Source organism: Silurus aristotelis (assembly GCF_946808225.1).
Source record: "Silurus aristotelis genome assembly, chromosome: 14".
In the NCBI taxonomy this organism is placed as follows: Eukaryota; Metazoa; Chordata; class Actinopteri; order Siluriformes; family Siluridae; genus Silurus; species Silurus aristotelis.
In genome coordinates this window covers 28,916,366-28,943,865 of record NC_139587.1, presented here as the reverse complement: position 1 = coordinate 28,943,865, position 27,500 = coordinate 28,916,366, and the positions used below count along the sequence as shown (strand labels likewise).

Here is a 27,500-nt window from a genome sequence, read left to right as displayed (position 1 = left end):
CTGCCTGGACAATCTCTACAAATCCTTTTCTCCTTCCTCAGTGTCCAACTTCTCCTACAGCTCCTCATATACCTTTTCCTTGGCTTTCACCACATCCCTCTTTACCTGCTGCTGCATCTCCATGTTCTCCTGCCTACTTTTCTCATCACTCTGTCGATCCCAATTCTGTTTCTCCAACCTCTTTCTCCTTCTGCTCTCCTGCACTTCCTCATTCCACCACCACGTCTCCTTGTCTTCCTTTCTATTTCCAGATGTTACACCAAGAACCTTTCTAACTGTCTCCCTCATCACTTCTGCAGTAGTTCCACAATCATCCAGCAACTCTTCACCATCACCGAGCTCCTGTCTGACCTCTTCCCTGATCCTCACACTACACTCTTCCTTCTTCAGCTTCCACCATCTTATTCTTCTTTCAGTCCTCACTCTCCTCCACTTCTTCTTCACCTCCAAAACCATCCTACAGACCACCATCCGATGCTGTCTAGCTACACTGTCCCCCACCAACACCTTACAGTCTCCAATCTCCTTCAGTTTACATCTCCTGCAGATTACAGGTTTAATGATCATACACACACCTTAAAACAAGCCATTTAGACATTAGAACGCAAATGACCTCAAACTTGATTAGTAGCATATAAAACTCCTAATTACAAAAACTGACCTCGACCCCAGTCAGCTGTTCAGCTACAATCTGATATTAAACCTCCCGTTTGTATCCAGATCCTAGAAATGTTTGTAGCACAGCAGCGCTTTTACCTGAATAAACTGTTATTATGCTGCACATTACAGAATCATAGCTTTTAGACATTACATCATGTTGTTGAACAGAAAGTCAGCAGGCTCTGTTTTTATTAGTGTCTTCCTACTTTCACCTGTCCAGTTATTTCGGGAGCAATCAGCATCAGAAGCAGATATAACAGGGTTCTCCCCAAGTGTGTATATGGAGCTTCATTAACACCAATTATGTGATTCCATAAAAAAGCAGAACTGTAATAAATTAAGGTTTATTAAGGAATATTACTGGATTTTTTGTGAATTCAGTCAGGCTGCATGTTTACCCTTAAAAAGGAACAACCTTTAGTTTTTAAAGGATTTAACCCAACACAACCCACCCCCACCCCCACCCCCACTGCTTTATTGATGTCCAGCTATCGACTCTATCAGGGAACAGCCAAATCCAGAAGGTGGTTTGGGGGGCTGGTGGTGGACTACACATGCTCTGTGAAGCTGCTTTGGGACGATGGAATTGCTATTGAATTTAGTTTATTAATGATAATCTCAGTGTCGGTTTGATGAATTGATCATACTCTTACACACCAGGTCAGAGGTCAGGGCACAAATCCACATCACACCTTCACACCAGGAACACTGTTGATCTGTTGATCTTCTGAACACACACTCTAAATTAGACGTCCAGTGACGGCATCACACTCGACACACAGCAGGAGGTTCGCTTACAGCATGAAACCCGGCTCGGCTCGGCTCACATACACTTCTGTGAAAGGAAAGGAAAACACAAAAGTATACTTATGTCTCATTCTGAGAGAAGGTGGTGCCAGTGGAGCAGTGCTGGAGGATCTAAGATGATAAGAGGTAAGATGGTGCTGGTCCATTTGTGGCCTTGTAGGTGAACATCAGTGTTTTGGATCTGATACGTGCAGCTACTGGAAGCCAGTGGAAGAGCAGCAGTGGGGTGGTGTGGGAAAACCTGGGAAGGTTGAACGCAAGTCATGCAGCTGCGTTTTGGATCATTTGCAGTGGATGAATAGCGTCCAGGGGAAGACCTGCCAGCAGAGAGCTGCAGTAGTCCAGTCTCCAAATCACAAGAGACTGAACAAGAACCTGGGCAGCCTGTGTGGAGAGAAATGATCAAATCCTTCTGATGTTGTAGAGAAGAAATCGACAGGAACAAGCAACATTACAACATGTGAGGAGAAGAACAGGTGATTCAGTCACCCCAAGGTTATGAGCAGTGACTGAAGGGGAGATCAGAGAGTCATGAAGAGATATTCTGAGATCCTGACCTGGAGATGAGCAGCACAGTCAGGATTTACACACATCAGTATTCAGGTGTAACAGTGACACACACAGGGGTAGAGTTTATCTGAAAGAGGTGTGTCTCAGGTACACATGATTCATGGAGCAGTGTTAAATACAGAGACAGTTTAATGTAGCTGCAAAATAAATACACACATACTGAATAAAGAGAAATTATGAACATGAATATTATAATATCATCAGTTTAGAGCAGCTTTTAATGTAAATCAGAGACTTGGCTAAAGGAGTGAAGGTTCTATATAAAATACATGCTACAGTTGAAGAAAATTCACACAATCATTCACTTTAATTATCAAACACTGCTCACACACACACACACACACACACACACACACACACACACACACACACACACACACACACACACACACACACACACACACACACACACACACACACACACACACACACACACACACACACACACACACACTTTCATTACCTCCATTTAAGGTCTCTGGCTTCAGTAAACTAAAATGTGAACTACATGCAGGTGATTATAATAATCTGAATGTAAATGTGCCTGAAATCCACTCCAGCACACACGTACCCCGACTCTGATCACTCTGTGTTTGGATTACAGAACTAAATAGAACCTGAACATGATGTTTGGGTTCTGTGTTTGTGTTACTACCAAAAATGTTTTAATCTGATTATCTGATTCACTCCTGTTCAATAAAAAATAATAAAAAGAGGAAACAGACTTTACTCTGGCGGACGATTTTAATATGATTTACATTACAGGGACACACAGCATGAGGACACAAGCAGTGTAGAAAATAGAATAATATAAAGATCATAATAACAAATATTATTATTAATAATATTATTATAACAATCATCATCATCATCTAACATTATTTCAGGATTAATTAACCCAATTCCATCTCTCTCGTTACTACACTTTACCAAATCAAACAGGAATAAAACAGTGTTGAAGTTTTCACACATTTTTACATCTTATTTACATTTTAAAGCGATCCTACTCTGTGTAACGGATCAGCAGGTTCTCAGCCGTGAAAAGACGTGTCGATCTTCGGGCTTGCTCTGACTTCATCTTTTCAAAATCTAAACAAAAAAAAAAAAGGTTTTAGGAAATGTTGAAACGTGAATTAAAACTAACTGAAAAGGTTCAAACTAAAGCTTTTCACTAGACAATGTTTCTGACCTGAAGTGCAAACATTTTCTAAACAAATTAATAAACAGATTGATTGATATAATATAATAATGAAACAATAGATATGGTATTGATAATTTTTTATAAAATAACTACAGTTCCTAAATAAAAGAAAATAAAAAACACTAACATATTAATAATGTATTAATTCATATTTATAAGAAAAAGGGTAAACAAATTATTATTGATGAAATGAAGCTGGAACTGGCCGACATGACACCACATTTAATTGAATAAAAATGCTAATGGGAGAAACGGAGAAAGTAATTTGTAATGTTCACAGCTGGATCGGATAAATAAATAAATAAATAAATAATTTTTGTTGATTATGTGAATTTATTTAAGTCGTGCATGAAATGAAAGTGCATTAATTAGTGCAATCATGCAGTCATATTAAGTAGGTGTTTACTCATTAAATACCTTTAAGCATATTACTGTTACTGTTAGCATATAAACATATCATTACAAAGTAAATCATGATTTCATAAGTTCTTCTCGTATGTGTGTGTGTGTGTGTGTGTGTGTGTGTGTGTGTGTGTGTGTGTGTGTACCTCTGATAACTGCATACAAGCTTTTCAGGGCTGATTTATAAAAGTCAACATCGCTGTCTGGAATATATCTCCTTCCGTCTGTGAGAGAGAAGATCAGGGAGACGTTTCCTTTATACACACAGATTTATTTAATACTCATATAATGAAATAAAAAAACTGGAAAAACATAAATAAGAATAATCAAAAGGAATAAGACACAAACTGAGTGAATGGATTTATTTACACAATAGCAGCCAGTACAGTTATTACAGTGAATCGAATAAAGTCTTTTGGATCTGAAACATCAGTCTGATGCTCATTTAGACCTGGACTGACTTTCACATCTGTATCCTGTTGTGTTGTAAAAGCTTTAAAGGGAAGTCACCTATAATCACAGGTGAGTTATATGCGGTAGAAAATGTTATCATAATTACATGAAGTGTATTTTTGAATAAAAATGAAGGGATTATTTGCCTCTAGTGAAATATATTTAATAGCCTAGTGTAGCTGTGATTTCTGCAGCGTAGTGAATAAACAGTGCAGGGTTATCACTAGTGATTGTATTCAGTAGGTAAGAGAGTGAACACTCACACTTCCCCTTCAGGTACAGCATTGACTGCGGCCCCCAGTTTTTAGTCAGAGTGGTCTGAAAAAACCATGAGAGACGTTACAAGGAGATAATAATCCTCATTATAACAATAAAGAGGAGAAGTTTTACCTTCTGAACGCAGTGCGACTCGGTAAACAGCATCGCGATCAGCACCGAACACGTCCATAACACCTGCATGCGCGCCATCTGGTCACCAAAACACACCTGCATGTATCACACTCATAGAAACAGCAAAGTTTTTCAAGCAAAACTAAAGAATTTACCGTGTGGTTTCGTGTGAGGCGTGGTGGTGTGTGATGTGTCCGGCCGTGGCGTCTGTTTTTATCCCCATCAGGAACACCAGGACTCCTGGTTCGATAAATTCCCACTGTGAAAAACGACTGCAGCTCCAAACCGCTCCTATCACAGCAAAAACGCCTGTATTAACCCTCACACACACACATCTGACGTCAAGAACACGCCGATCGATACGCAGAGGTTCACCTGAAACCAGAGTCTAAAAAAATACAAGCTGGAGAGTACAACAAAACAACACAACCGAGACTTTTATTACAAAATAAAACAACTACAATAACAATCACTGACGATCTTCTCTCAGAATCTGTACTTATATCAACAACTATTATAAATAAATAAATAAATACAGAATAAATAAATGGAACAGTTAAAATGCAACAACACAAACAACACCGGAACACTAATATCATAACAATACACAAACACAAAAACAAACAAAACTGTATTTTTATTATAAACAATTAAAAGTGAAAAAATTCTTTATTTACAGAATGATTGCAGTGTGATATTTTAATTTATTTTAAGATAAATATAAGAAACATATTACTATAGTACAAAATTAATTACTGAAAAATTGTCACAACACTAAAATTAAATATCAATTGTCTATTTAAAAAAGATTTTAAAAAAATCTACATAAATCATGTGGAAAAATAAATATTAACTATTTATATTCATATGCCAACTTATTAAATTATGACAAAATATAATAATACATTTAACTTAAAAATGAGGAGGAATATAGAAATATATTGCATATATGGGAATTACGTTGTATTAAGATGTGTGTGTGTGTGTCAGCTCTAACTCTGAGTGTGTGTGTGTATCAGCTCTAGCTCTGTGTGTGTGTATCAGCTCTAACTCTGAGTGTGTGTGTATCAGCTCTAGCTCTGTGTGTGTGTGTGGCAGCGCTAGCTCTGTGTGTGTGTGTGTGTGTATCAGCTCTAACTCTGAGTGTGTGTGTATCAGCTCTAGCTCTGTGTGTGTGTGTCAGCTCTAGCTCTGTGTGTCTGTGTGTGTGTATCAGCTCTAGCTCTCTGTGTGTGTATCAGTTTTAGCTCTGTGTGTGTGTATCAGCTCTATCTCTGTGTGTGTGTGTGTGTGTGTGTGTGTGTGTGTGTATCAGCTCTAGCTCAGTGTGTGTGTGTATCAGCTCTAGCTCTGTGTGTGTGTATCAACTCTAGCTCTATGTGTGTATCAGCTCTAGCTCTGTGTGTGTGTATCAGCTCTAGCTCTGTGTGTGTGTCAGCTCTAGCTCTGTGTGTGTGTCAGCTCTAGCTCTGTGTGTGTGTGTGTATTTGTATTAGCTCTAGCTCTGTGTGTGTGTGTGTGTGTGTGTGTGTGTATTTGTATTAGCTCTAGCTCTGTGTGTGTGTGTGTCAGCTCTAGCTCTCTGTGTGTGTGTGTATCAGCTCTAGCTCTCTCTGTGTGTGTGTATCAGCTCTAACTCTGAGTGTGTGTGTGTATCAGCTCTAACTCTGAGTGTGTGTGTGTGTATCAGCTCTAGCTCAGTGTGTGTGTGTATCAGCTCTAGCTCTGTGTGTGTGTATCAACTCTAGCTCTATGTGTGTATCAGCTCTAGCTCTGTGTGTGTGTCAGCTCTAGCTCTGTGTGTGTGTGTGTATTTGTATTAGCTCTAGCTCTGTGTGTGTGTGTGTGTGTGTGTGTGTGTGTATTTGTATTAGCTCTAGCTCTGTGTGTGTGTGTGTGTGCATGTGTATGTGTATCAGCTCTAGCTCTGTGTGTGTGTGTGTGTGTATTTGTATTAGCTCTAGCTCTGTGTGTGTGTGTGTGTGTATTTGTATTAGCTCTAGCTCTGTGTGTGTGTGTGTGCATGTGTATGTGTATCAGCTCTAGCTCTGTGTGTGTGTGTGTGTGTATGTGTATCAGCTCTAGCTCTGTGTGTGTGTGTGTGTGTGTGTGTGTGTATGTGTATCAGCTCTAGCTCTGTGTGTGTGTGTATTTGTATTAGCTTTAGCTCTGTGTGTGTGTGTGTGTGCATGTGTATGTGTATCAGCTCTAGCTCTGTGTGTGTGTGTATGTGTATCAGCTCTAGCTCTGTGTGTGTGTGTGTGTGTGTGTGTGTGTATGTGTATCAGCTCTAGCTCTGTGTGTGTGTGTGTGTGTGTATGTGTATCAGCTCTAGCTCTGTGTGTGTGTGTGTGTGTATGTGTATCAGCTCTAGCTCTGTGTGTGTGTGTGTATGTGTATCAGCTCTAGCTCTGTGTGTGTGTGTGTGTGTGTGTGTGTGTGTATGTGTATCAGCTCTAGCTCTGTGTGTGTGTGTGTGTGTGTGTATGTGTATCAGCTCTAGCTCTGTGTGTGTGTGTGTGTGTGTGTATGTGTATCAGCTCTAGCTCTGTGTGTGTGTGTGTGTGTGTGTATGTGTATCAGCTCTAGCTCTGTGTGTGTGTGTATGTGTATCAGCTCTAGCTCTGTGTGTGTGTGTGTGTGTATCAGCTCTAGCTCTGTGTGTGTGTGTGTGTATGTGTATCAGCTCTAGCTCTGTGTGTGTGTGTATGTGTATCAGCTCTAGCTCTGTGTGTGTGTGTGTGTGTGTGTGTGTGTGTGTGTGTGTGTGTGTGTGTATGTGTATCAGCTCTAGCTCTGTGTGTGTGTGTATTTGTATTAGCTTTAGCTCTGTGTGTGTGTGTGTCTGGACATGAAGTGTATTATCTGTGTGAGACAGTGTCCAAACTCCTTCAGTGTGTCTCTCTCAGCCTGAGCTTCCGAAAATCCCCCCTTCTCTGCTTCTTCAGCATGAGCCACCAAACACCTGCAGGTTGCCTCTACTACAGCGTTCGTAATACACGTCACACTGTTCCTGTTCCTGTCCCCCCCCCACACACACACACACATACACACAGGTTTGAATCCATTTTCTAAATCTCTGGAGCAGGAGAGGTTTACATACGGTTGCTTGTCTCACTTAGTCGTGTGGTGTGTGTTGTTATCATCGGGGTGTGAAGACTTCTGCACAGCGCTCTCCTTCACCTTACTCCTGCTGTAGTTACTGCAGCTCACACACTTACACAGGGATGAGCACATGATCTTAGCCTGTGAAGCACATGCACTATAATAACAAATACAACATAAACCGTCTTCATCATCATCATCATCATCAATGTTATAACTTTAAATATAAATAAATGTTAATACTTAACATTTTAAATGTGTTTAGAGTAATAAAACACCCTTTTAAGCAATTTACCTTTCATAAAAATCTAATAATAATATTAATAATTAAAACTGTTGTCGGTAATTGGATAATTGGATAAAGAAAAAAAGGTTTAGGACAAAATCCAAGATGGCAAAAGTTAAACTACACAAGTGACGTGATACTGAAACTGTGTCGAGCCAGAAACACCTGATTTTAACATTTTGGACAAATTCTGAACATAAACATTCTTCCAAATCAGCCTCATCTTTCACCCAATGGTGGCGCTAAAGAGATGGACTAAATGGAGTATTTACTGCTACTTCGACGCTGCCTACTCATGTGCCAAACATTATTGATGTGAACTTTAACGAGACCAAACCAAGACTCAGTGATTTCACTAACGAGGTGTAATTACTCTAATGAATTATGATGAAACAGGACACTACAGAAATCAGGTGCACATACTGAGGAGAAAACAAACCAATAATAACTAACAATGGGTAAGAGACAGGGACAAAACAACAACCTCATGGTGATCATCTCCATGGAAACAACAAATCAGAAATGTCCTGTTATGTGAGTAAAAGTGTCCCTGTAATGCTGATCAGAGGAGAGATCTGAATAGACCTGGTGTCCCTTCACCTTGTAACACTCGCAGTAGTTCTTCAGGCAGCCTGAGCTTTTGCAGTTGCAGCCTCGTGTGTAACTTCCTTTCGCCCCCTGAACACTGCTGTGCATTTTAGAATTAAAGGCATCTGGATTTCTGCCTAAACAGGTCTAGGAGGGAAATACAATCTATAGAATCATGTTATCTTCCATATTCATGAGAAAAAACAAACAACTTGACATACTGAAATGTTTTACAAGATATTTGACTTCTACATGAGCAAAATAATATATATATTAGAATGCTTATATTAGTGTATAAAAAGTAGATGTGTCCTGCCTATCAAACCATTTTTTATTTAATCTACTGATAACCAATACGATTAATAACTAATTATAACTAGGGCTACTCACACAGTATTATACTGGTGATATATTACGAGTCCGCATCATCCCTGCTTTTTTTTTTATCAGGTTTGAAGTTAAATATTTGTGTGTAAATGTGGAAGTCCAGACCAGAGATAGCTACACTTGGGCCATCATGTCATGTATGAGTAGAGAGGAAAAAAACACTAACACATATCTTTATTTATAATTGAATACACAAACAATTGACAGTAGAGAATATATGTGAAATTGAATCTGCCCAATTTGGAAAACTTTTAAAAAATAAGGAGCAGCTTCATGCCTCTCCTAAGAGCTCATTGCTATTACAGGCTGTATTGGTTATAGCCTGTGTGTAGCTGTATAAGGCTTTAAAATGTGTTGTACAATAAATGGGACTGTTTGTATGTTTATATTGTACTATTGATAAGTTTCACTAAACTGGAAAACTTTGTAAGTAAGACTGCTTTATTCAAGCAGATTACAGAGTAATGTTACAGTAATGGATTGTAGTTCTTTCTTTCAAAATATTATAAAATAATTAATGATGTAAATAATGGTCGAATTAATTTCAGTTTCGGTCCACGTTCCGCATTTAAGTTAGATTTTTTGGTCCTTTAAAGAAAAGGGTTTGCCACCTCTGGTCTAGACGCTGATGAAACCCTGTCTGGCTCTCGAATGCTTCTGTTAATAATCTGGTGAATTCAGACGTGTTAAATACAGACAGGTGATTTCAATAATCTCAATCTGGACCTTAGAAAATCCACTTCTGCGTTGCCCAACTCTGAACACCAGGAACTTTCTTCACAAAATTTCTGAACTTGTACTTTACTTTCTGAATACAGTTCTGAATTCTTCATTCACTCTCACTGTACAAAATATACAAACTAAGATATATAAATAAAACACTTTAGAGTGCATGAAAACCCTGAGTGATCTATTACTGCCAATCATCATAAAATGATCACAAGTGTAATCTGTGTTAGTCTATAAAACACCTGACCTTAATGGCTTTGTTTCTAATAGTCTCATGCTCCATGTTGTTGCAGCAATTAACGCAGCTGCAGTTGTTGCAGATCTCTCCGTTTGCAAAGCAGTCACAGTAGCTGGGGAGAGATTTGTGAAGTTAGAGGTAATTCAAGCACACTGGGGTGTAACGGTGCACGTATTCGTACCGAAACCTTTCGGTACAGGGCTTTTGGTTCGGTGCATACGCGTACAAAATGCATTCCTTTTTACATGCGGAACACGGTTAAATGTGTCCCTTGGGAACATTAAGTAGGGGGACAGCAAGTTTGTTTAGTCTCAAGCAGGGGTATAAATAAGAAACTAGAGTTAACGCAGTGTCCCTGTGGCTACTCACTCTGTACAAGAAATACGATTTGTTTTGTGCAGGCACAAAAACGCTAAAGAATCCATATCGCTAGCATTAGCCGCTAACCAGGAAGTGATTAGCAGCTAACAATAGCGCTGTGGATTCTGTAGAGTTTTATGTCCAGCTTCAAGAATTTCTTTTAAAAGGAGAAAATCCTGACAATTCCACATATCGAGGGAGTGAACGAATGAAGGAATAAAAGAATTTGTTCTGCTGAAATCAGACAATTAAATATAAAACACACACATATTATGTGTCACATCACTGTATTACCTGTATTGACTGTATTATCTATTTCATTTTATAAAATCAGTTTCATCTGTGGCAATATAATTGATTATTCAGTTTACTCAATATAATAAAAAGTGTTTTGCATTCCTTTGATCTATTCTCTTTTATCTTTTATAAAATATTTTTTTTTATATTATTTAACAAAGCAGCCATTTTATTTAAAATTGCTTTAAAAATGAAAACTGTTGAAGTTCACAAATGTTAATAATAATAAGCTGAAATAATATACATCGACAAACAATCTTGCTTTGCATTGCACCCCCACCCCCAACTGTCCCGAAAAAAATATACCGACTTAAAAACAGAGGTACGTACCGAACCGTGAATTTTGTGTACAGTTACACCACTAAAACATACAGTAATATAAACAGTAAAAACATACTAATCTTAATTTATAAATGTAATTATTCAAAGCAGTAATTCTATCTATGTTTATTAATAATTGAAATTAATATATAAATGACTTACAGTTTCAAACACAGGGATTTAGTGCAGTGGCAGGGCTTCTTCGATTTTTCAGAGAAGTTACTAAATAAATGTTATCAAATAAATTATCAGAATTATTTTTAGTACAGAATGAAATAATTGTGTGTGTGTGTGTGTGTTAGTACCGCATGCTGTCTGTGTGTTGTTCCAATGTGTTTTTTTCAGGAGGTGCAGAGCTACATGTGGGTTTAACCTGCTAGAGAGAAAATAAAGAGAATTTTTGAAACTTTGAATTTTTTTACCAAATTTTTTTTGGTATTTCTGTTGTTGAATTTTATTTGTCAGAGATTCCCCCCTCGATCTAGTGCATGTGCACAAACAATGCCAAAGACCACCTTGCTTCTTTTGCTTGCCTTGCTTGTTTTAGTCTTGGTTTTTTTTTTTATTCATGTAATGTCATAACCCCGTTTCATCATTGGTTAATGTCTTACATATACATTTTCGGCATTTGGCATACACCCTTATCCAGAATATCCCAAGTAGTGCTTCACCCAGAGGCCAACAATGTGGTTTTCCAAGACGTGTCTGACCTTGAGGCCAACAGAGAGGCCTCTATACAAGACTTTAGAGGTCAAAAAGGCAGCCTCCCAAACCAAGCACCAGCCAGTGATTGATGAGGTGGCCTTCCAAGACCTAACTGAGCTTAAGGAGTATGGCGTACACTCCCTCCAAGACCTGTTCATGCAGGCATCCTCCCAAGTAATGTTCCAACCAATGGCAGATAGGATGCTTACTAAAACATGTCTGAGCTTGAGGCCGACAAGACAACATCCCATAGACACCTGTCTGTGGTCAAGCCAAGAGCCTCCCAAAACCCATACGAGCTTAAGGATAATTTGTCCAAGAGTTGCTCATGGCCAATGGCAACAAGACAGACTCCAAAGTCATGTTGCCAACAGAGAACAATGATGCAGCCTCCCACATAATTTTCCAACCAAAAGCTGACAAGGTGGCCTCCCAAGACCTGTCTGAGCTTCAGGTCAAAACAGCAGCCTTTTACTGAGACGTGTCCATGGCCAAGGCTGACAAGGCGACCTCCCAAGACCTGTTCATGCCTGAGTTCAACAAGACTGTCAAAAAAAAAAGCCCCACCCAGAGGTTAACGAGGCAGCTCGTCAAGCCAAGGGAATGATGGCATGACCTCCTCTCACAACCTGCTCATGGCAAGAGGGGCAACACTGCACCCTCCTCTCACAACCTGCTCACTGCATGGGGCAACACTGCACCCCCCCTCTCACAGCTCACGGTATTGGGCAACACTGCACCCTCCTCTCACAACCTGCTCATGGCAGGGGGCAACACTGCACCCTCCTCTCACAACCTGCTCATGGCAGGGGGCAACACTGCACCCTCCCCTCACAACCTGCTCATGGCAGGGGGCAACACTGCACCCTCCCCTCACAACCTGCTCATGGCAGGGGGCAACACTGCACCCTCCTCTCACAACCTGCTCATGGCAGGGGGCAACACTGCACTCTCCTCTCACAACTTTACATAAGAATTAACAGGAATATATGGGAATTAACGGGAATTGTAGGAATAAACTGGGAAATGACAAAATGGCAGGTTAGCCTATAACAGAGAACTTTAATGTAGTTCAATTATAACAACCAGATTTAATAAAATTTTATTTGAAATTGTACCTGCACATTCATCAATCATATGCACACAGCACACTTGCTGCAGGGTTACTGAGGCCACACCCCCCTACATGCACTGTACATTCCTTCATCATATAACACACATAATTTCTACAATCCTGCACATTAAAAAATGTCCATCTTGTGCTGTGTGTAAGCTCTTGTGCAACAAAATTATACTTCAATTAAATCACAGCAAAGAATTTTTTTTTTTTTTTAATCTGTATTATTTTGCATGCATATCAGCTTATGACCAAATAAAATGTTTATTTATGTTTGTATTATACAGTTTATATACATTTCCCAACATTTCTAATAAATTCCCATACATTTCTGGTAGGTTTCCAACTTGGAATATTTCCAGAAATTCCCCAGATGAAGTTCCCATGGAGATTTCCGGAAAGTTTCCAACCCTAATGGCGACTTGGTTAACAAGGTTTGGTAATTGACATGACCCTGTTCTAGATCCAGGTTATTTCCTAGAACTAAACTTATAAAGTTATTTAAATCATTACAAATATAAAGTGTTACACAGTGTGAGTACCTGTATGTTATACTGAAAGCAATTACTCACTGAAGGTAGTTGACACTCAACAACTCCACCAGGGGTCCAGGTGGGTGATGTAGCGGTGAAATTTGGGAACGGATATGGACTGGACTGAGGGATCAGGATTTCAGGGTAACAAACAGAAGGATACTGGGCCAAGCATGAGCCAGACGGGTCACAACAAAGTACACAAGGAAAAACGTGTGTGTTATAGTCATAGTCCCAGACAGACGGATATGTCTGCTCAAACTCACTCGGTCTGTGTTGAGGGTGATATGAATTCAGATAGTTGATGTGACTGTAGGTGTTCGGAATTTCGATAGAGAATGATGTGTAAGAGAAAGGAACTACAGAGGTTCCCTCCAAATCCTCTCCATAGCTGTACTCCTGTCCTGGAAAAGAATTCCTGTCTTCCATAGTGAAAATCTGTACAGAAACATTAAGTAGATAAGATTATGTCACACACCAACATCTTTATGGTCATATACAGATTATACATACACAAGATGAACAAAAGTTTATGAAAATCTGACATAAGATTCATTTGTATTATGACACACACTATACTGCCAAAAGCACTTTTGTACGTCGCTCTGGATAAGGGCGTCTGCTAAATGCCGCAAATGTAAACGTAAATGCAAAAGTATTCAGTCCCCCATCCAGATCACTAGATTCAGGTGTTCTAATCACTTCCATGGTTACAGGTGTATAAAATCATCACCTGGACATGCAGGTGCTTCTACAATCATTAGTGAAAGGATGTGTGTCTTTCAGGAGCTCAGTGAATTCCAGCGTGGTACCGTGACAGGATGTCACCTGTGCAATAAGTCCAGTCGTGAAATTTCCTCACTACTAAATATTCCACAGTAAAGCGTTAGTGGTGTTGGAACAAAGTGGAAGCGATTGAGAACGACAGAAACTCAGACACGTAAAACCACAGAGCAGGTCAGCGGATGCGGAGACACGTAGTGCACAGAGAACACCAACTTTCAATAGCTACAGACCTCCAAACTTCATGTGGCCTTCAGATCAGCTGAAGAACAGTGCGTAGAGCTTCATGGACTGGGTTTCCATGGTCGAACAGCTGCACCCGAGCTTTACATCACCAAGTGCAATGCGAAGCATCGGATGCAGTGGTGTAGAGCACGAGGTCACTGGACTCCAGAGCAGTGGAGACGTGTTCTCTGGAGTGAAGAATCACTTCACTGTCTGGTAAACTGATAGACGAGTCTGGGTTCAGTGGGTGGCAGGAGAACGCTACCTGTCTGGCTGCATCGTGTAAAGTTTGGTGGAGGGGATTATGATGTGGGGATGTTTTTCAGAAGTTGGGCTCGAACACTCAGTTCCAGTAAAAGAATCTTAATGCTTCAGCATAACGAGACATTTTGGACCATTTCATGCTCAAGTCAAGTTTATTTCTATTGTACTTTTCTCAAAGCAGCTTTACAGAATTTAACAGTGAAGGTGAATGGTGTGTATTTATCCCTGATGAGCACAATGGAGTCTGTGGTGAAGGAAAAACTCTCTTAGATGTTATTGGGAAGAAACCTTGAGAGGAACCAGACTCAAAAGCAGAACCTCATCCTCATTTGGGTGACATCAAGAATGTGATTATAGTCTTTAAACACTACAGAACACTGGAGAGTGAGAACTAACATGAGCACTGGAGTGTGTGATTATGACTGATGATCTTTCCACAGTCTTCTACAGTCATTATGGTTATAAAACTAGGAGCTACTGAGCAACTCATAAAATAGCTCAACATCTAAAATCATCACAGATCCAACACCAGCTTCTCCATGCCAGAGCCTTTAAACACTCAAAGAGGTCCAGCGTCCAAACTCCACATGAAGTGGGATCCAATTGGCACTGGTACGTCTCTAGATGGTTTGGGATGTTTGTGGGCATCTACTTCTTTAAAGGTCCACAATCTTCATGAGGTGGGACGCGACTGGAGTTGGAGCAACCTCGGGATGCCTCGGGATGGGGAGAGAAAGAGAAGCAGTGGAGAGGAATTAGCGTAGCTGCTGTTCATGATATTAACAGCACAAGTTGATAATGTGCATGTGATCAGATGTTCTGGAGCACAAGGTTATGATGTGATGTGTGTTATGTGTAGAACTCGCTAAAAACATACGTCTTTAATCTACACTTAAACTGGGAGAGTGTGTCTGAGCCCCGAACACTGTCAGGAAGACTATTCCAGAGTTTAGGAGCTAAATGTGAGAATGTTCTACCACCTTTAATGGACTTTGGTATTCTGGGAACTACTAACCCAGCCATTAGGGGGGCACAAGCCAGTGTACTCTTAGTGCCGGCCCCAAGCCCGGGTAAATGGGGAGGGTTGCGTTAGGAAGGGCATCCAGCGTAAAACATGTGCCAAATCAAATATGCGGATCACAAATGAGAATTTCATACCGGATCGGTCGAAGCCCGGGTTAACAACGACCGCCACAGGTATCGTTAGCCGACAGGGTACCGGTGGAAATTGGGCTACTGTTGGCCGAAGGAGGAGAAGGAGAGGAGGAAGGCGTCTACAGAGACGGCAGGAAAATGAGCAGTGTAGGAGAGTAGAGGTTCGGGATGGTACTTTAAATGTTGGTATCTCTGACGGGTAAAGGGAGAGAGGGAGCTGATATGATGGAGAGGAGAAAGGTAGATGTGTTGTGTGTTCAGGAGACCAAGTGGAAAGGGAGTAAGGCCAGGAACATTGGAGGTGGGTTTAAACGGTTTTAAACCCACTGTTTTTAAATAATCCTTAATTGTTTTTGTCTTCCTGACTTGTGCCTGAAGTTAGTTAACTCGACTATAACTAGTGTTGTTTATATTTATTTTCTCTCACTCACATCTCTGTATAATAAATCTGTTCGTGACGATAAGCACTATGCCGGTTGTTTGTCTGCATTCGAGCACAGGTGAGGACTCGTTCGAGTTGCAAACGGTGGCGTTGGAGATGGAGGCATTGGAGAAACAGATTCGCGAGCTGCATGTAAAGCATGACCGGCTGCGAGAGCGGAAAGCGGCGCTGGAAACATCCCGGGCGGACGCGCACTCATCCCAGGTAAACTCCCGGGTTGAACCTAACGCTCCCAGCACATCAACTCCGCGTGCTTCTATGCCCAGGCCCAGCGCACCTACAACTCCGGCACCGGTGCAACATGGACCCTGGATGCGGCCGCGGCGGAAGAGACAAGCCAAGCCCCGATCGAGGACGTCTCCACCTCCACCACCGGCCTTCGAGATCTCGACCGAGAACCGCTTCGTCCCCCTCCGCGAGATGGAACGCGACACTGTTATTCTCGGAGATTCCATCGTCCGGCATGTCCGCGCTACCCGAGCTAAAGGTAAGGTGCACACTCGCTGTTTTCCTGGTGCTCGTGTTCTGGATGTCGCTGCGCAGGTACCCGCGATCCTGAACGAGAACTTCGGAGCGGTTGTTCTCCATGCCGGATCAAACGACACCAGGCTGCGGCAAACGGAGATCTTAAAGAGGGACTTCAGGATCCTGGTGGAGACGGTACGCAGCACATCACCCACAACGAGGATCATAGTGTCAGGACCTCTTCCCACTTACCAGCGAGGGGCTGAGAAGTTTAGTAGACTTTTAGCACTAAATGAATGGTTACAGTCATGGTGTCGAGAACATAAACTTCTCTTTGTTAATAACTGGAACTGTTTCTGGGAGCGTCCGAGGTTCTTCCGCCCTGATGGCCTGCACCCCAGCAGAGTTGGAGCAGCAGTGCTATCAGATAACATCTCTAGGATACTTCACACCATCTGACTGGTAAGACATCAAGAAATCTTCAACTATAAGAACACGCATACTACAGACCAAATAGTTACAAGTTCACACACAGCCCAGTTTATAGAAACCGTATCTATTCCTCGTGTAGTAAAACCAAGAATTACATACACAAGATCCAGAAATAATCTTATTGCAGTTAAAACTGAAAAATGCCAGATAAACAAACACAACAAAGTTCTAAAGTTCGGTCTTTTAAACATTAGATCACTTGCACCCAAAGCACTGATTGTAAATGAGATGATCACAGAGAATAATCTCGATGCACTCTGTCTCACTGAGACCTGGATTAAACTAGGTGATTATAAGGGTCTAAACGAGTCGACACCGTCAGGATATGTTTATAAGCATGAGCCCCGTCAGACTGGTCGTGGGGGGGGTGTAGGAACCATTTATAGTGCTTCTCTTAATGTTAGTCAGAGATTAGGATTCAGCTTTAAATCATTTGAAGTGCTCGTTCTTAAAATTGCACTTTCAGACATGCACAGAAAACTCGCTCGTGTACAGACCCCCAGGACCCTACGCTGATTTTCTTCATGAGTTTGCTTGTTTTCTCTCAGATCTCTTGATCAGTTTTGATAAAGTGCTGCTTGTAGGAGATTTTAATATTCATGTAGATGATGAAAACGATGCCCTAGGATTATCATTTGTCGATTTACTAAACTCTTTTGGAGTTAAACAAAACGTCACCAGACCAACCCACCGTTTTAACCACACACTAGACTTAATAATATCCCACGGAGCAGACGTCACTGATATAAATATTTTACCTCAGAGTGATGACATCACAGACCATTATCTCCTACTGTACACACTACCGGTAGAGCAGATTAACCGTGTTTCACCACGGTATCGACTTGGTAGGACTATTATTCCAACCACTAAGGACAGATTCATAAATAACCTGCCTGATTTATCTCAGTTTCACATTAAACCCATAACTGCTGATCATCTTGATGAGATGGCAAACAACATAGACCTTATCCTCACTAGCACTTTAGACACTGTTGCCCTCATCCAGTTAAAAAAGGTTCGAGAACAAGCAGCTGCACCTTGGTATAATAGTCATACGCATGCCCTAAAGAGAACAACACGTAATCTGGAGAGAAAATGGAGGAAAACTAAATTGGAGGTATTTAGAATTGCGTATAAAGACAGTATGCTTAGCTACAGACAGGCGCTAAAAGCTGCTAGCGCTGAACACCTGAGCAAACTCATAGAAAATAACAAAAACAATCCCAGGTTCCTTTTCAGTACAGTCGCTAAATTAACAACAAATCAGGGATCTGAAAAATGTGTTCCATCACAGTTTAGTAGTGAGGACTTTATGAATTTCTTCACTGAAAAAATAGATAACATTAGAAACACAATTGTGGCAGTTCAACCTCTGACAGCATCTCCCGACACAATCGTACTTACAACCCCACAACTACACTGTTTTACATGTATAGGACAGGAAGAGCTGTATGATGCTATTATGAAAGCTAAATCAACAACATTTCAGTTAGATCCAATTCCCACTAAACTACTGAAGGAAGTGTTATATACAGCTGGTGAGCCTCTTCTCAATATTATTAACTCCTCACTATCGTTAGGTCATGTCCCTAAATCCCTCAAGTTAGCAGTTATTAAGCCCCTCATTAAAAAACCTAATCTGGATCCAAACACGCTATCGAATTACAGACCAATTTCAAATCTCCCATTTATGTCTAAGATTTTAGAAAAGATTGTCGCTGCCCAGTTATGTAACCACTTGCAGGAGAACAATATTTTTGAAGAGTTTCAGTCAGGTTTTAGGCCCCATCATAGCACAGAAACTGCTCTAGTTAAAATCACTAACGACCTGTTTTTAGCTTCAGACCAAGGCTACATCTCCCTATTAGTTTTACTAGATCTTAGTGCTGCGTTCGACACTATAGATCATGATCTTCTCCTCGATCGCTTACAGAATTACATCGGCATTCAGGGACAGGCATTAAGCTGGTTTAAATCCTACCTGTCCAATCGTTACCATTTCGTAGATTTAAATGGAGAGCTATCCAGGATAATGCTAGTAAATTATGGCGTGCCACAAGGGTCAGTTCTGGGACCCCTGCTTTTTACAATATACATGCTTCCATTAGGAAATATTATTAGAAGGCATGGAATTAGCTTCCATTGTTATGCTGATGATACCCAGCTATATATTTCATCCAAACCAGGCGATACAGCTCAATTAGCTCGCATAACTGAGTGTGTTGAAGAAATAAGAGATTGGATGACCCATAACTTTCTGCTATTAAATTCTGATAAAACGGAGATTTTGCTCATCGGCCCAAAAAATAGTACACAGAAGCTCCAGCATCTCAGCCTGCATTTAGACGGTTGTTCTGTAACTACTAGTTCAACGGTAAAAGACCTGGGAGTTATTTTAGACAGCAACTTATCTTTTAAAAATCACATCAATCAAGTTACAAAAACAGCCTTCTTTCACCTTAGAAATATTTCTAAGCTAAGAAATATGTTATCTATATCTGATGCAGAGAAGCTCGTCCATGCGTTTATGACCTCTAGAATAGACTACTGTAATGCATTACTAGGTGGATGTCCTGCATCATTAATAAACAAGCTTCAGTTAGTTCAGAATGCCGCAGCAAGAGTTCTTACTAGGTCAAGAAAATACGATCATATAACCCCAATCTTATCGTCCCTACATTGGCTTCCTATTAAGTTTCGAATAGACTACAAACTACTGCTACTCACTTATAAAGCACTAAATGGTTTGGCTCCCATGTATCTATCCAGTCTTTTAACACGCTACAATCCGTCACGCTCCCTGAGATCTCAAAACTCTGGGCTTCTAGTAGTTCCTAGAATAGCAAAGTCCACTAAAGGCGGTAGAGCATTTTCACATTTAGCTCCTAAACTCTGGAATAGTCTTCCTGACAGTGTTCGGGGTTCAGATACACTCTCCCAGTTTAAGTGCAGATTAAAAACATATCTTTTTAGCAAAGCCTACACATAACACACATCACACACATCACATCATAACCTTGTGCTCCAGAACATCTGATCACATGCACATTATCAACTTGTGCTGTTAATATCATGAACAGCAGCTACGCTAATTCCTCTCCACTGCTTCTCTTTCTCTCCCCATCCCGAGGCATCCTGAGGTTTGGCCAGCTCCAGTCACGTCCCACCTCGTGAAGATTATGGACCTATGGATGATCATGGAGAAGTAGATGCCGAGTGTTTAAAGGCCCTGGCATGGAGAAGCTGATGCTGGATCTATGATGATCACAAATTGTTCTGTATTGTTGAAAGATTTATGACCAAACTTTTGATGTCACCCATATGAGGATGGGTTCCCCTTTGAGTCTGGTTCCTCTCAAGGTTTCTTCCTCATATCATCTAAGGGAGTTTTTCCTTGCCACTGTCGCCACGGCTTGCTCATCAGGGACAAACGCACACCATTCACCTTCACTGTTGTTTTCTGTAAAGCTGCTTTGAGACAATGTCTGTTGTGAAAAGCGCTATACAAATAAACTTGACTTGACTTGACTTGACTTGTTTTATCATGGTGTGGATGGAAAGAGAAATGGTGTAGGGGTGATTCTGAAGGAAGCGTACAGTAAGAGTGTAGTGGAGGTGAAGAGAGTTTCTGATAGGGTGATGATCGTGAAAATGGAAGTTGAAGGGATGATGATAAATGTCATCAGTGCCTATGCTCCACAAGTTGGCTGTGAGATGGAGGAGAAAGAAAGATTCTGGAGTGAATTAGATGAAGTGGTAGATGGTGTACCTAGGAAAGAACGATTGGTGATTGGGGCAGACTTTAATGGGCATGTAGGTGAAGGGAACAGAGGTGATGAGGAGGTGATGGGTAGGTATGGTTTTAAGGAGAGGAATGTGGAAGGGCAGATGGTGGTAGATTTTGCTAAAAGGATGGAAATGGCAGTGGTGAACACGTATTTTAAGAAGAAGGAGGATCATAGGGTGACGTATAAGAGTGGAGGAAGGTGCACACAGGTGGATTATCTTCTGTGTAGGAGATGCAACCTGAAGGAGATTGGAGACTGTAAGGTGTTGGCGGGGGACAGTGTAGCTAGACAGCATCGGATGGTGGCCTGTAGGATGGTTTTGGAGGCGAAGAAGAAGAAGAGGAGGAAAGTAAGGTTTGAAAGAAGAATAAGATGGTGGAAACTGAAGGAGGAAGAGTGTAGTGTGAGGTTCAGGGAAGAGGTCAGACAGGGGCTTGGTGGTGGTGAAGAGGTGCCGGATGATTGGGCAACTACTGCAGGAGTGATGAGGGAGGCAGCTAGAAAAGTACTTGGTGTGACATCTGGAAATAGAAAGCAAGACAAGGAGACGTGGTGGTGGAATGAGGAAGTGCAGGAGAGCATTAGGGGAAAGAGGTTGGCAAAACAGAAGTGGGATCGACAGAGTGATGAGAAAAGTAGGCAGGAGTACAAGGAGATGCGGCAGCAGGTAAAAAGGGATGTGGCGAAAGCCAAGGAAAAGGCATATGAGGAACTGTATAAGAGGTTGGACACTAAGGAAGGAGAAAAGGATTTATATCGATTGGCCAGGCAGAGGGACCGAGCTGGGAAGGATGTACTGCAAGTTAGAGCAATAAAGGATGGAGAGGGAAATGTGTTGACTAGTGAGGAGAGTGTGTTGAGAAGATGGAGGGAGTATTTTGAGCAACTGATGAATGAGGAAAATCAGAGAGAGAGAAGGTTGGAGGATGTGGAGTTGGTGAAGCAGGATGTAGATAGGATTAGTAAGGAGGAAGTGAGAGCAGCGATTAAGAGGATGAAGAATGAAAAATCGGTTGGACCAGATGACATACCGGTAGAAGCGTGGAGATGTTTAGGAGAGATGCAGTGGAGTTTTTAACCAGATTGTTTAACAGGATTCTGGAAGGGGAGAGGATGCCTGAGGAATGGAGAAGAAGGGTGCTGGTACCGATCTTTAAGCATAAGGGAGATGTGCAGACCTGCAGTAACTACAGGGGAATAAAGTTGATCCGTCACACCATGAAGTTATGGGAAAGAGTAGTGGAAGCCAGGCTGAGAGAAGAGGTGACCATCTGTGAGCAACAGTATGGTTTCATGCCGAGGAAGAGCACCACAGATGCCTTATTTGCTTTGAGGATGTTGATGGAGAAGTATAGAGAAGGACAGAAGGAGCTGCATTGTGTGTTTGTGGATTTAGAGAAAGCGTACGACAGGGTGCCGAGAGAGGAGTTGTGGTATTGTGTTAGGAAGTCAGGTGTGTCAGAGAAGTATGTGAGGGTGGTGCAGGACATGTATGAGGACAGTGTGACGGCAGTAAAGTGTGCAGTAGGTACGACAGACTGGTTCAGGGTGAAGGTTGGACTGCATCAAGGATCGGCCCTGAGCCCTTTCCTGTTTGCAGTGGTGATGGACAGGTTGACGGACGAGGTCAGACAGGAGTCTCCCTGGACTATGATGTTTGCAGATGATATTGTGATTTGTGGTGAGAGTAGAGAGCAGGTTGAGAAGAGCCTGGAGAGGTGGAGATACGTGCTGGAGAGAAGGGGAATGAAAGTCAGTAGGAGTAAGACAGAGTACATGTGTGTGAATGAGAGGGAGGGCAGTGGAGTGATGCGGTTGCAGGGAGAAGAGGTGAAGAAGGTGGAGGAGTTCAGGTACCTGGGGTCAACAGTGCAAAGTAATGGAGAGTGTGTTAGGGAAGTAAAGAAAAGAGTGCAGGCAGGGTGGAGTGGGTGGAGAAGTGTGACAGGAGTGATTTGTGATAGAAGAGTATCTGCAAGAATGAAAGGGAAAGTTTAAAGGACTGTGGTGAGACCTGAGATGTTGTATGGATTAGAGACAGTGGCATTGAGTAAAAGACAGGAGGTGGAGCTGGAGGTAGCAGAGCTGAAGATGTTAAGGTTTTTGTTGGGAGTGACGAGGATGGACAAGATTAGAAATGAGTTTATTAGAGGGACAGCACATGTAGGATGTTTTGGTGACAAGGTGAGGAAGGTGAGATTGAGATGGTTTGGACATGTGCAGAGAAGGGACATGAATTATATTGGTAGAAAAATGCTGAAGATGGAGCCACCAGGTAGGAGGAAAAGAGGAAGGCCAAGGAGGAGGTTCATGGATGTGGTGAGGGAAGACATGCAGGTAGTTGGTGTAAAAGAGGCAGATATAGAGGACATGGTGGTATGGAGACGGATGATCCGCTGTGGCAACCCCTAATGGGAGCAGCTGAAAGAAGAAGAAGAAGAAGAAGAAGAAGGTATTCTGGGAACTACTAGAAGTCCAGAGTTTTGAGATCTCAGGGAGCGTGACGGATTGTAGCGTGTTAGAAGACTGGAGATACATGGAGATAAAACATTTAGTGTTTTGTAGGTAAGTAGCAGTAGTTTGTAATGGATTCAAATCTTAACAGGAAGCCAGTGTAGGGATGAGAAGATTGGTGTTATAAAGTGATATTTTCTTGACCTTGTGAGAACTCTGACTGCTGCATTCTGAACTAACTGAAGATTGTTTATTAATGATGCAGGACATCCACCTAGTAATGCATTACAATAGTCCAGTCTGGAAGTCATGAACGCATGGACGAGCTTCTCTGCATCAGATATAAAATATGTTTCTTAGCTTAGCAATATTTCTAAGGTGGAAGAAGCTGTTTTTGTAACTTGGGTGATATGATTTTTAAAAGACAAGTTGGAGTCAAAAAATAACTCCCAGGTCTTTTACTGTTTAACTAGTAGTTACAGAACATCCGACTAGATGCTGGAGCTTCTTTGTACTGTGCTCCAACACGACTGCACACCAGTGCACAAAGCAACATCTATAAACACATGGAGAAGTGAGTTTGGTGTGGAAGAACTCGGCTGGCCTGCAGAGAGTCCTGAACCTCAACCCAATAGAACACCTTTCGGATGAATTAGAGTTTGGACCTGTGATCCAAACCCCAATCTTCCCTACACTGGCTACCTGTTGAGTTTCGATTCGACTACAAACTACTGCTTCTTTCTTACAAAACACTAAATGGTTTATCACCCATGTATCTCCCCAGTCTTCTAACACGCTACAGTCCGTCAGGCTCCTGGAGATCTCAAAACTACGGACTTCTAGTAGTTCCCAGAATAGCAAAGTCCACTAAAGGTGTTAAAACATTCTCACATTTATCTGAAACTCGTCCAACATCACTGTCTGACCTCACAAATGTGCCTCTGGAAGAACAGTTAAACATTCCCATGAACACATTCCTAAAGCTTGTGGAAAGCCTTCCCAGAAGAGCTGAAGCTGTTCTAGCTGCAAAGAGTCAACATCATATTAAACCATATGGATTAAGACTCAGGTGTTACTCAAGTTCAAGGCAGACGAGCAAATACTTTTGGTAATATAGTGTATATTTACTATTATAATGATCTACACTATTCTGGGAAGATGTTTCTCTAGATTTTGTGGAGAATCGTAGAGAATCATATGTTCATAAAGTGTTAGTAAAGTGAGGTACTGATGTAGGTGAGGTGAGAAGGTCTGGGGTGCAGTCAGTGTTCAGAGTCATCCCAAAAGTGTTGGAGCGCTACAGCACTAGATCTTCTACATCTTCACACACATGTAAAGCAGATCTTCTTGTGCACTGGGGCACTGTCATGCTGGGACAGGTTTGAGTCTCCTATTTAAAGTGAAGGGAAAATATCATGCTCCTGCATCCAAAGAGGTCCTACACAATTGTGCCTCCAATTTTGTGTAACAGTTTGGAGAAGAACCACATATGTGTGGGAAGTCAGGTGTCCCAATACTTTTAAGTTAATAATTAAACTGTAAATACTGCAGCAAACTCAACTAAACATTCAGAGTGTTTTAAATGTTAAAAGAACATGCAGAATAACCCGAGTGTATTTTATCACAAAAACAAGAAATATGATTTTTTAAAACAATAAAGCACAACAATAGTAAATAATATTACTGCAGTTGTTCTTTTAATTCAGAGCAAAAACATGTCTAATGGTAAAATAATATTGATAATTTATAATGGCTATAATGGGAATTGTATCTGTTTTAATGGAAGCTGTAATGATGTAACTCTGTGGGTCTGTACTGGTCATTTGTTGCCTGCTTGTTATGTCTGATACCATTAAAGACCAGTAGAACAACTTTAATAACTTGTAGATCACCTGCTGGTATTTACTGGACACCATTAGCACATGATGGAGCCTCCATGTCTCTCCCCTTGTTATTTGCTCTTGTGATCAATTGCACTGAGGTTTTTCTCTCTTTGGTAAGATGTTTAACGTGTTGGGTCTGTTTTTCAAGTGACCTTTTAAATGGATGATTTATTGTTATAAATATCAAATCCAGTATCTACTATCCCTGTTATTATCCCAGTGTTCCAGCATTTTGGGAAATTTTCTAGGTACAAAGTTAATATTCTTAAAAGCGTGTGTTGTAAATGACCTGCTATTACAGCTTAAACTACTATTCAAATCAAGTGGATTAGGGATTTATATACTTGGGGATAAAGTGACTCACTCCTCATGTCCTCTTTGTTCTCTGCAAATTTGGGTCCATTATTTATTCAAATTCAAGCAGATTTAAATAATGGATCAATAGTTTTTGTGTAAATGTATCACCGTGTTTTTATCTAAAAGTTTTTTTTAACTCAATTGATCAAGTTGTTTGTAATTTTGTATGGAAAAGTAACAGTTCCACAGATCACCAAAACATTACTTCTGAGATGTTCATTTCACTGTGGCCTTACATTAGAGACAGAACTTTGCTGGGACGTGACAGAACTTTGTGGGGACAGACAAAACTTTGCTGGGATGGGACAGAACTTTGTGGGGGCGGGACAGAACTTTGCTGGGGGCGGGACAGAACTTTGCTGGAGCGGGACAGAACTTTGCTGGGGGCGGGACAGAACTTTGCTGGGGGCGGGACAGAAATTTGCTGGGATGGGACAGAACTTTGCTGGGGGCGGGACAGAACTTTGCTGGAGCGGGACAGAACTTTGCTGGGGGCGGGACAGAACTTTGCTGGGGGTGGGACAGAACTTTGCTGGGGAGGGATTGAAAAATTCGGTCTCTAACTTGCATTACCAAATTTTCAATTATACTCATATATTATTCATAAAATAATATGTTGGTCTAATCGAACAGAATTTCAGTAGTTTTGGTTTCAGTGTCTACCTCCTGATCCTTATTTTTTTAACTGACATATATATATAATTGTCATGGTGATCACTTAGCTTGCGTTATGCTCAATTGCTAACCACAAACTATTAACCTTGGATAACTTTCATGACAGAAAGTTGGATTGTCCAATCAACAGCCTTCATTTTGATCCTGTACCCAATCAGAGCGCATAAGGGGAGGGGCTTGTCTGAGGTAACGGCTGAGTTCGTCTCCCACACAGTGGTTAGCTAATCTGGCTAATAATTGCGATGAACGGAATAAACTTTTTCTTCGAGTGAATCACTTACCGAGAACTTATTAGGATGCTGAAAGTAAAATTGCTAAAAGAATCGCGTGTTAAAATCTTTATAAAACGTTATATTATTTTTATTAAATTAATTAAAAATCCAGTGCGTCGGTTCCTCAGGATTGCTCGCGCGAGGGAACACGTTCAGGCGCGCGCGACGTTACAGCCGGGTGCAAAAGCGCATGCGCCGTTTTGCCCAATCGTTCAACGAGTAAATCCAAAATGGCGGTTCATAGTGAGGCCCTAGATAGTGCACTTCTGTAGGAAGCAGGAGGCAATTTGGACTCGGTCATGTTATGTTTAATAGGTGATTTGCTGCTCATATGCGAACATCTTTACAATTTTATTTCTGCAAATATCGATGAGCACTTTAGATTATTGTAAAATGTGTTTTTATTTAATAATTTCTCAAAAAGCTATAAAATAAATCATATATGCCTACCATTTACATGCAATATTATACCATCATACCACATGTACAATATTATACCATGTTATATATTATACCATGTACAATAATCATACCATGTACAATATTATACCATGTGATATACAAATCCGATTCCGAAAAAGTTGGGACTCTTTGGGACTCTGGGAAATTGTGAATCTAAAAGGAAAGCAATAATTTACAAATCTCATAAACTTATATTTTATTCACAATAGAATATAGATAAAATATCAAATGTTGAAAGTGAGACATTTTGAAATGTCCTGCCAAATATTGTCTCATTTTGGATTTCATGAGAGCAACACATTCCAAATAAGTTGGGACAGGCAGCAATAAGAGGCTGAAAAAGTGAAATGTACATATAAGGAACAGCTGGAGGATCAATTTACAATTTATTAGATCAATTGGCAACATGATTGGGTATAAAAAGAGCCTCTCAGAGTGGCAGTGTCTCTCAGAAGTCAAGATGGGCAGAGGATCACCAATTCCCCCAATGCTGCAGTGAGAAATAGTGGAGCAACATCAGAGAGTTTCTCAGAGAAAAATTGCAGAGTTTGAAGTTCTCATCATCTACAGTTCATCATATCATCCAAAGATTCAGACAATCTGGAACAATTTCTGAGCGTAAGGGTCTCGG

General features: G+C 41.0%; 3 protein-coding genes and 1 long non-coding RNA gene across 8 annotated transcripts; 2 read left to right on the top strand and 2 right to left on the bottom strand.

The window, feature by feature from the left end:
• Positions 1–2,768: 2,768 nt before the first annotated feature.
• LOC310737126 (spexin prohormone 2-like) lies at positions 2,769–4,768 on the bottom strand. The gene is made up of 5 exons (XM_083561307.1): positions 4,639–4,768; positions 4,484–4,561; positions 4,357–4,411; positions 3,787–3,864; positions 2,769–3,126 (listed from the first exon to the last, which is right to left on the bottom strand). Exons 2-5 carry the CDS (start codon positions 4,559–4,561, stop codon positions 3,041–3,043), a joined length of 297 nt encoding a protein of 98 aa, XP_083417433.1. The 5' UTR covers positions 4,639–4,768; the 3' UTR covers positions 2,769–3,040.
• On the bottom strand, positions 4,656–26,580 carry tesmin (testis expressed metallothionein like protein). 5 transcript variants are annotated; one of them, XM_083561301.1, is made up of 8 exons: positions 26,417–26,580; positions 13,189–13,587; positions 11,100–11,170; positions 10,957–11,016; positions 9,826–9,928; positions 8,475–8,609; positions 7,587–7,729; positions 4,656–4,774 (listed from the first exon to the last, which is right to left on the bottom strand). In XM_083561301.1, the coding sequence occupies exons 2-7, from the start codon at positions 13,576–13,578 to the stop codon at positions 7,598–7,600; spliced, it is 891 nt and encodes a 296-aa protein (XP_083417427.1). In that variant the 5' UTR covers positions 13,579–13,587; positions 26,417–26,580; the 3' UTR covers positions 4,656–4,774; positions 7,587–7,597. The 5 variants fall into 5 exon arrangements, with proteins under 5 accessions (XP_083417427.1, XP_083417426.1, XP_083417424.1 ...); XM_083561300.1 differs by having other exon boundaries at positions 4,769–4,871; XM_083561298.1 differs by lacking the exon at positions 4,656–4,774 and adding an exon at positions 7,112–7,502 and having other exon boundaries at positions 7,602–7,729.
• On the top strand, positions 5,211–5,918 carry LOC310737132. The gene is made up of 3 exons (XR_014536765.1): positions 5,211–5,493; positions 5,588–5,738; positions 5,880–5,918. It is a non-coding gene; the product is annotated as an uncharacterized lncRNA (long non-coding RNA).
• Positions 16,319–18,708, top strand: LOC310736583 (uncharacterized protein). The gene is made up of 2 exons (XM_083560148.1): positions 16,319–16,945; positions 18,559–18,708. The coding sequence occupies exon 1, from the start codon at positions 16,331–16,333 to the stop codon at positions 16,940–16,942; it is 612 nt and encodes a 203-aa protein (XP_083416274.1). The 5' UTR covers positions 16,319–16,330; the 3' UTR covers positions 16,943–16,945; positions 18,559–18,708.
• Positions 26,581–27,500: the final 920 nt, after the last annotated feature.

What these genes read in the sequence shown, in the direction of transcription:
- LOC310737126 (XM_083561307.1), bottom strand. Translation starts at nt 4,561, where the DNA reads ATGGCGCGCATGCAGGTGTTATGGACGTGTTCGGTGCTGATCGCGATG. An exon ending in AGTCGCACTGCGTTCAGAAG is followed by an intron (nt 4,412 to 4,483) that starts GTAAAACTTCTC and finishes TGGTTTTTTCAG; the next exon opens with ACCACTCTGACTAAAAACTG. An exon ending in CTTGTATGCAGTTATCAGAG is followed by an intron (nt 3,127 to 3,786) that starts GTACACACACAC and finishes TTTTTTGTTTAG; the next exon opens with ATTTTGAAAAGATGAAGTCA.
- tesmin (XM_083561298.1), bottom strand. Translation starts at nt 13,578, where the DNA reads ATGGAAGACAGGAATTCTTTTCCAGGACAGGAGTACAGCTATGGAGAG. An exon ending in ACTACTGCGAGTGTTACAAG is followed by an intron (nt 7,730 to 8,474) that starts GTGAAGGGACAC and finishes TGTGCTTCACAG; the next exon opens with GCTAAGATCATGTGCTCATC. An exon ending in AACACACACCACACGACTAA is followed by an intron (nt 7,503 to 7,601) that starts GTGAGACAAGCA and finishes GGGGGGGGACAG; the next exon opens with GAACAGGAACAGTGTGACGT.
- LOC310736583 (XM_083560148.1), top strand. Translation starts at nt 16,331, where the DNA reads ATGCGGCCGCGGCGGAAGAGACAAGCCAAGCCCCGATCGAGGACGTCT.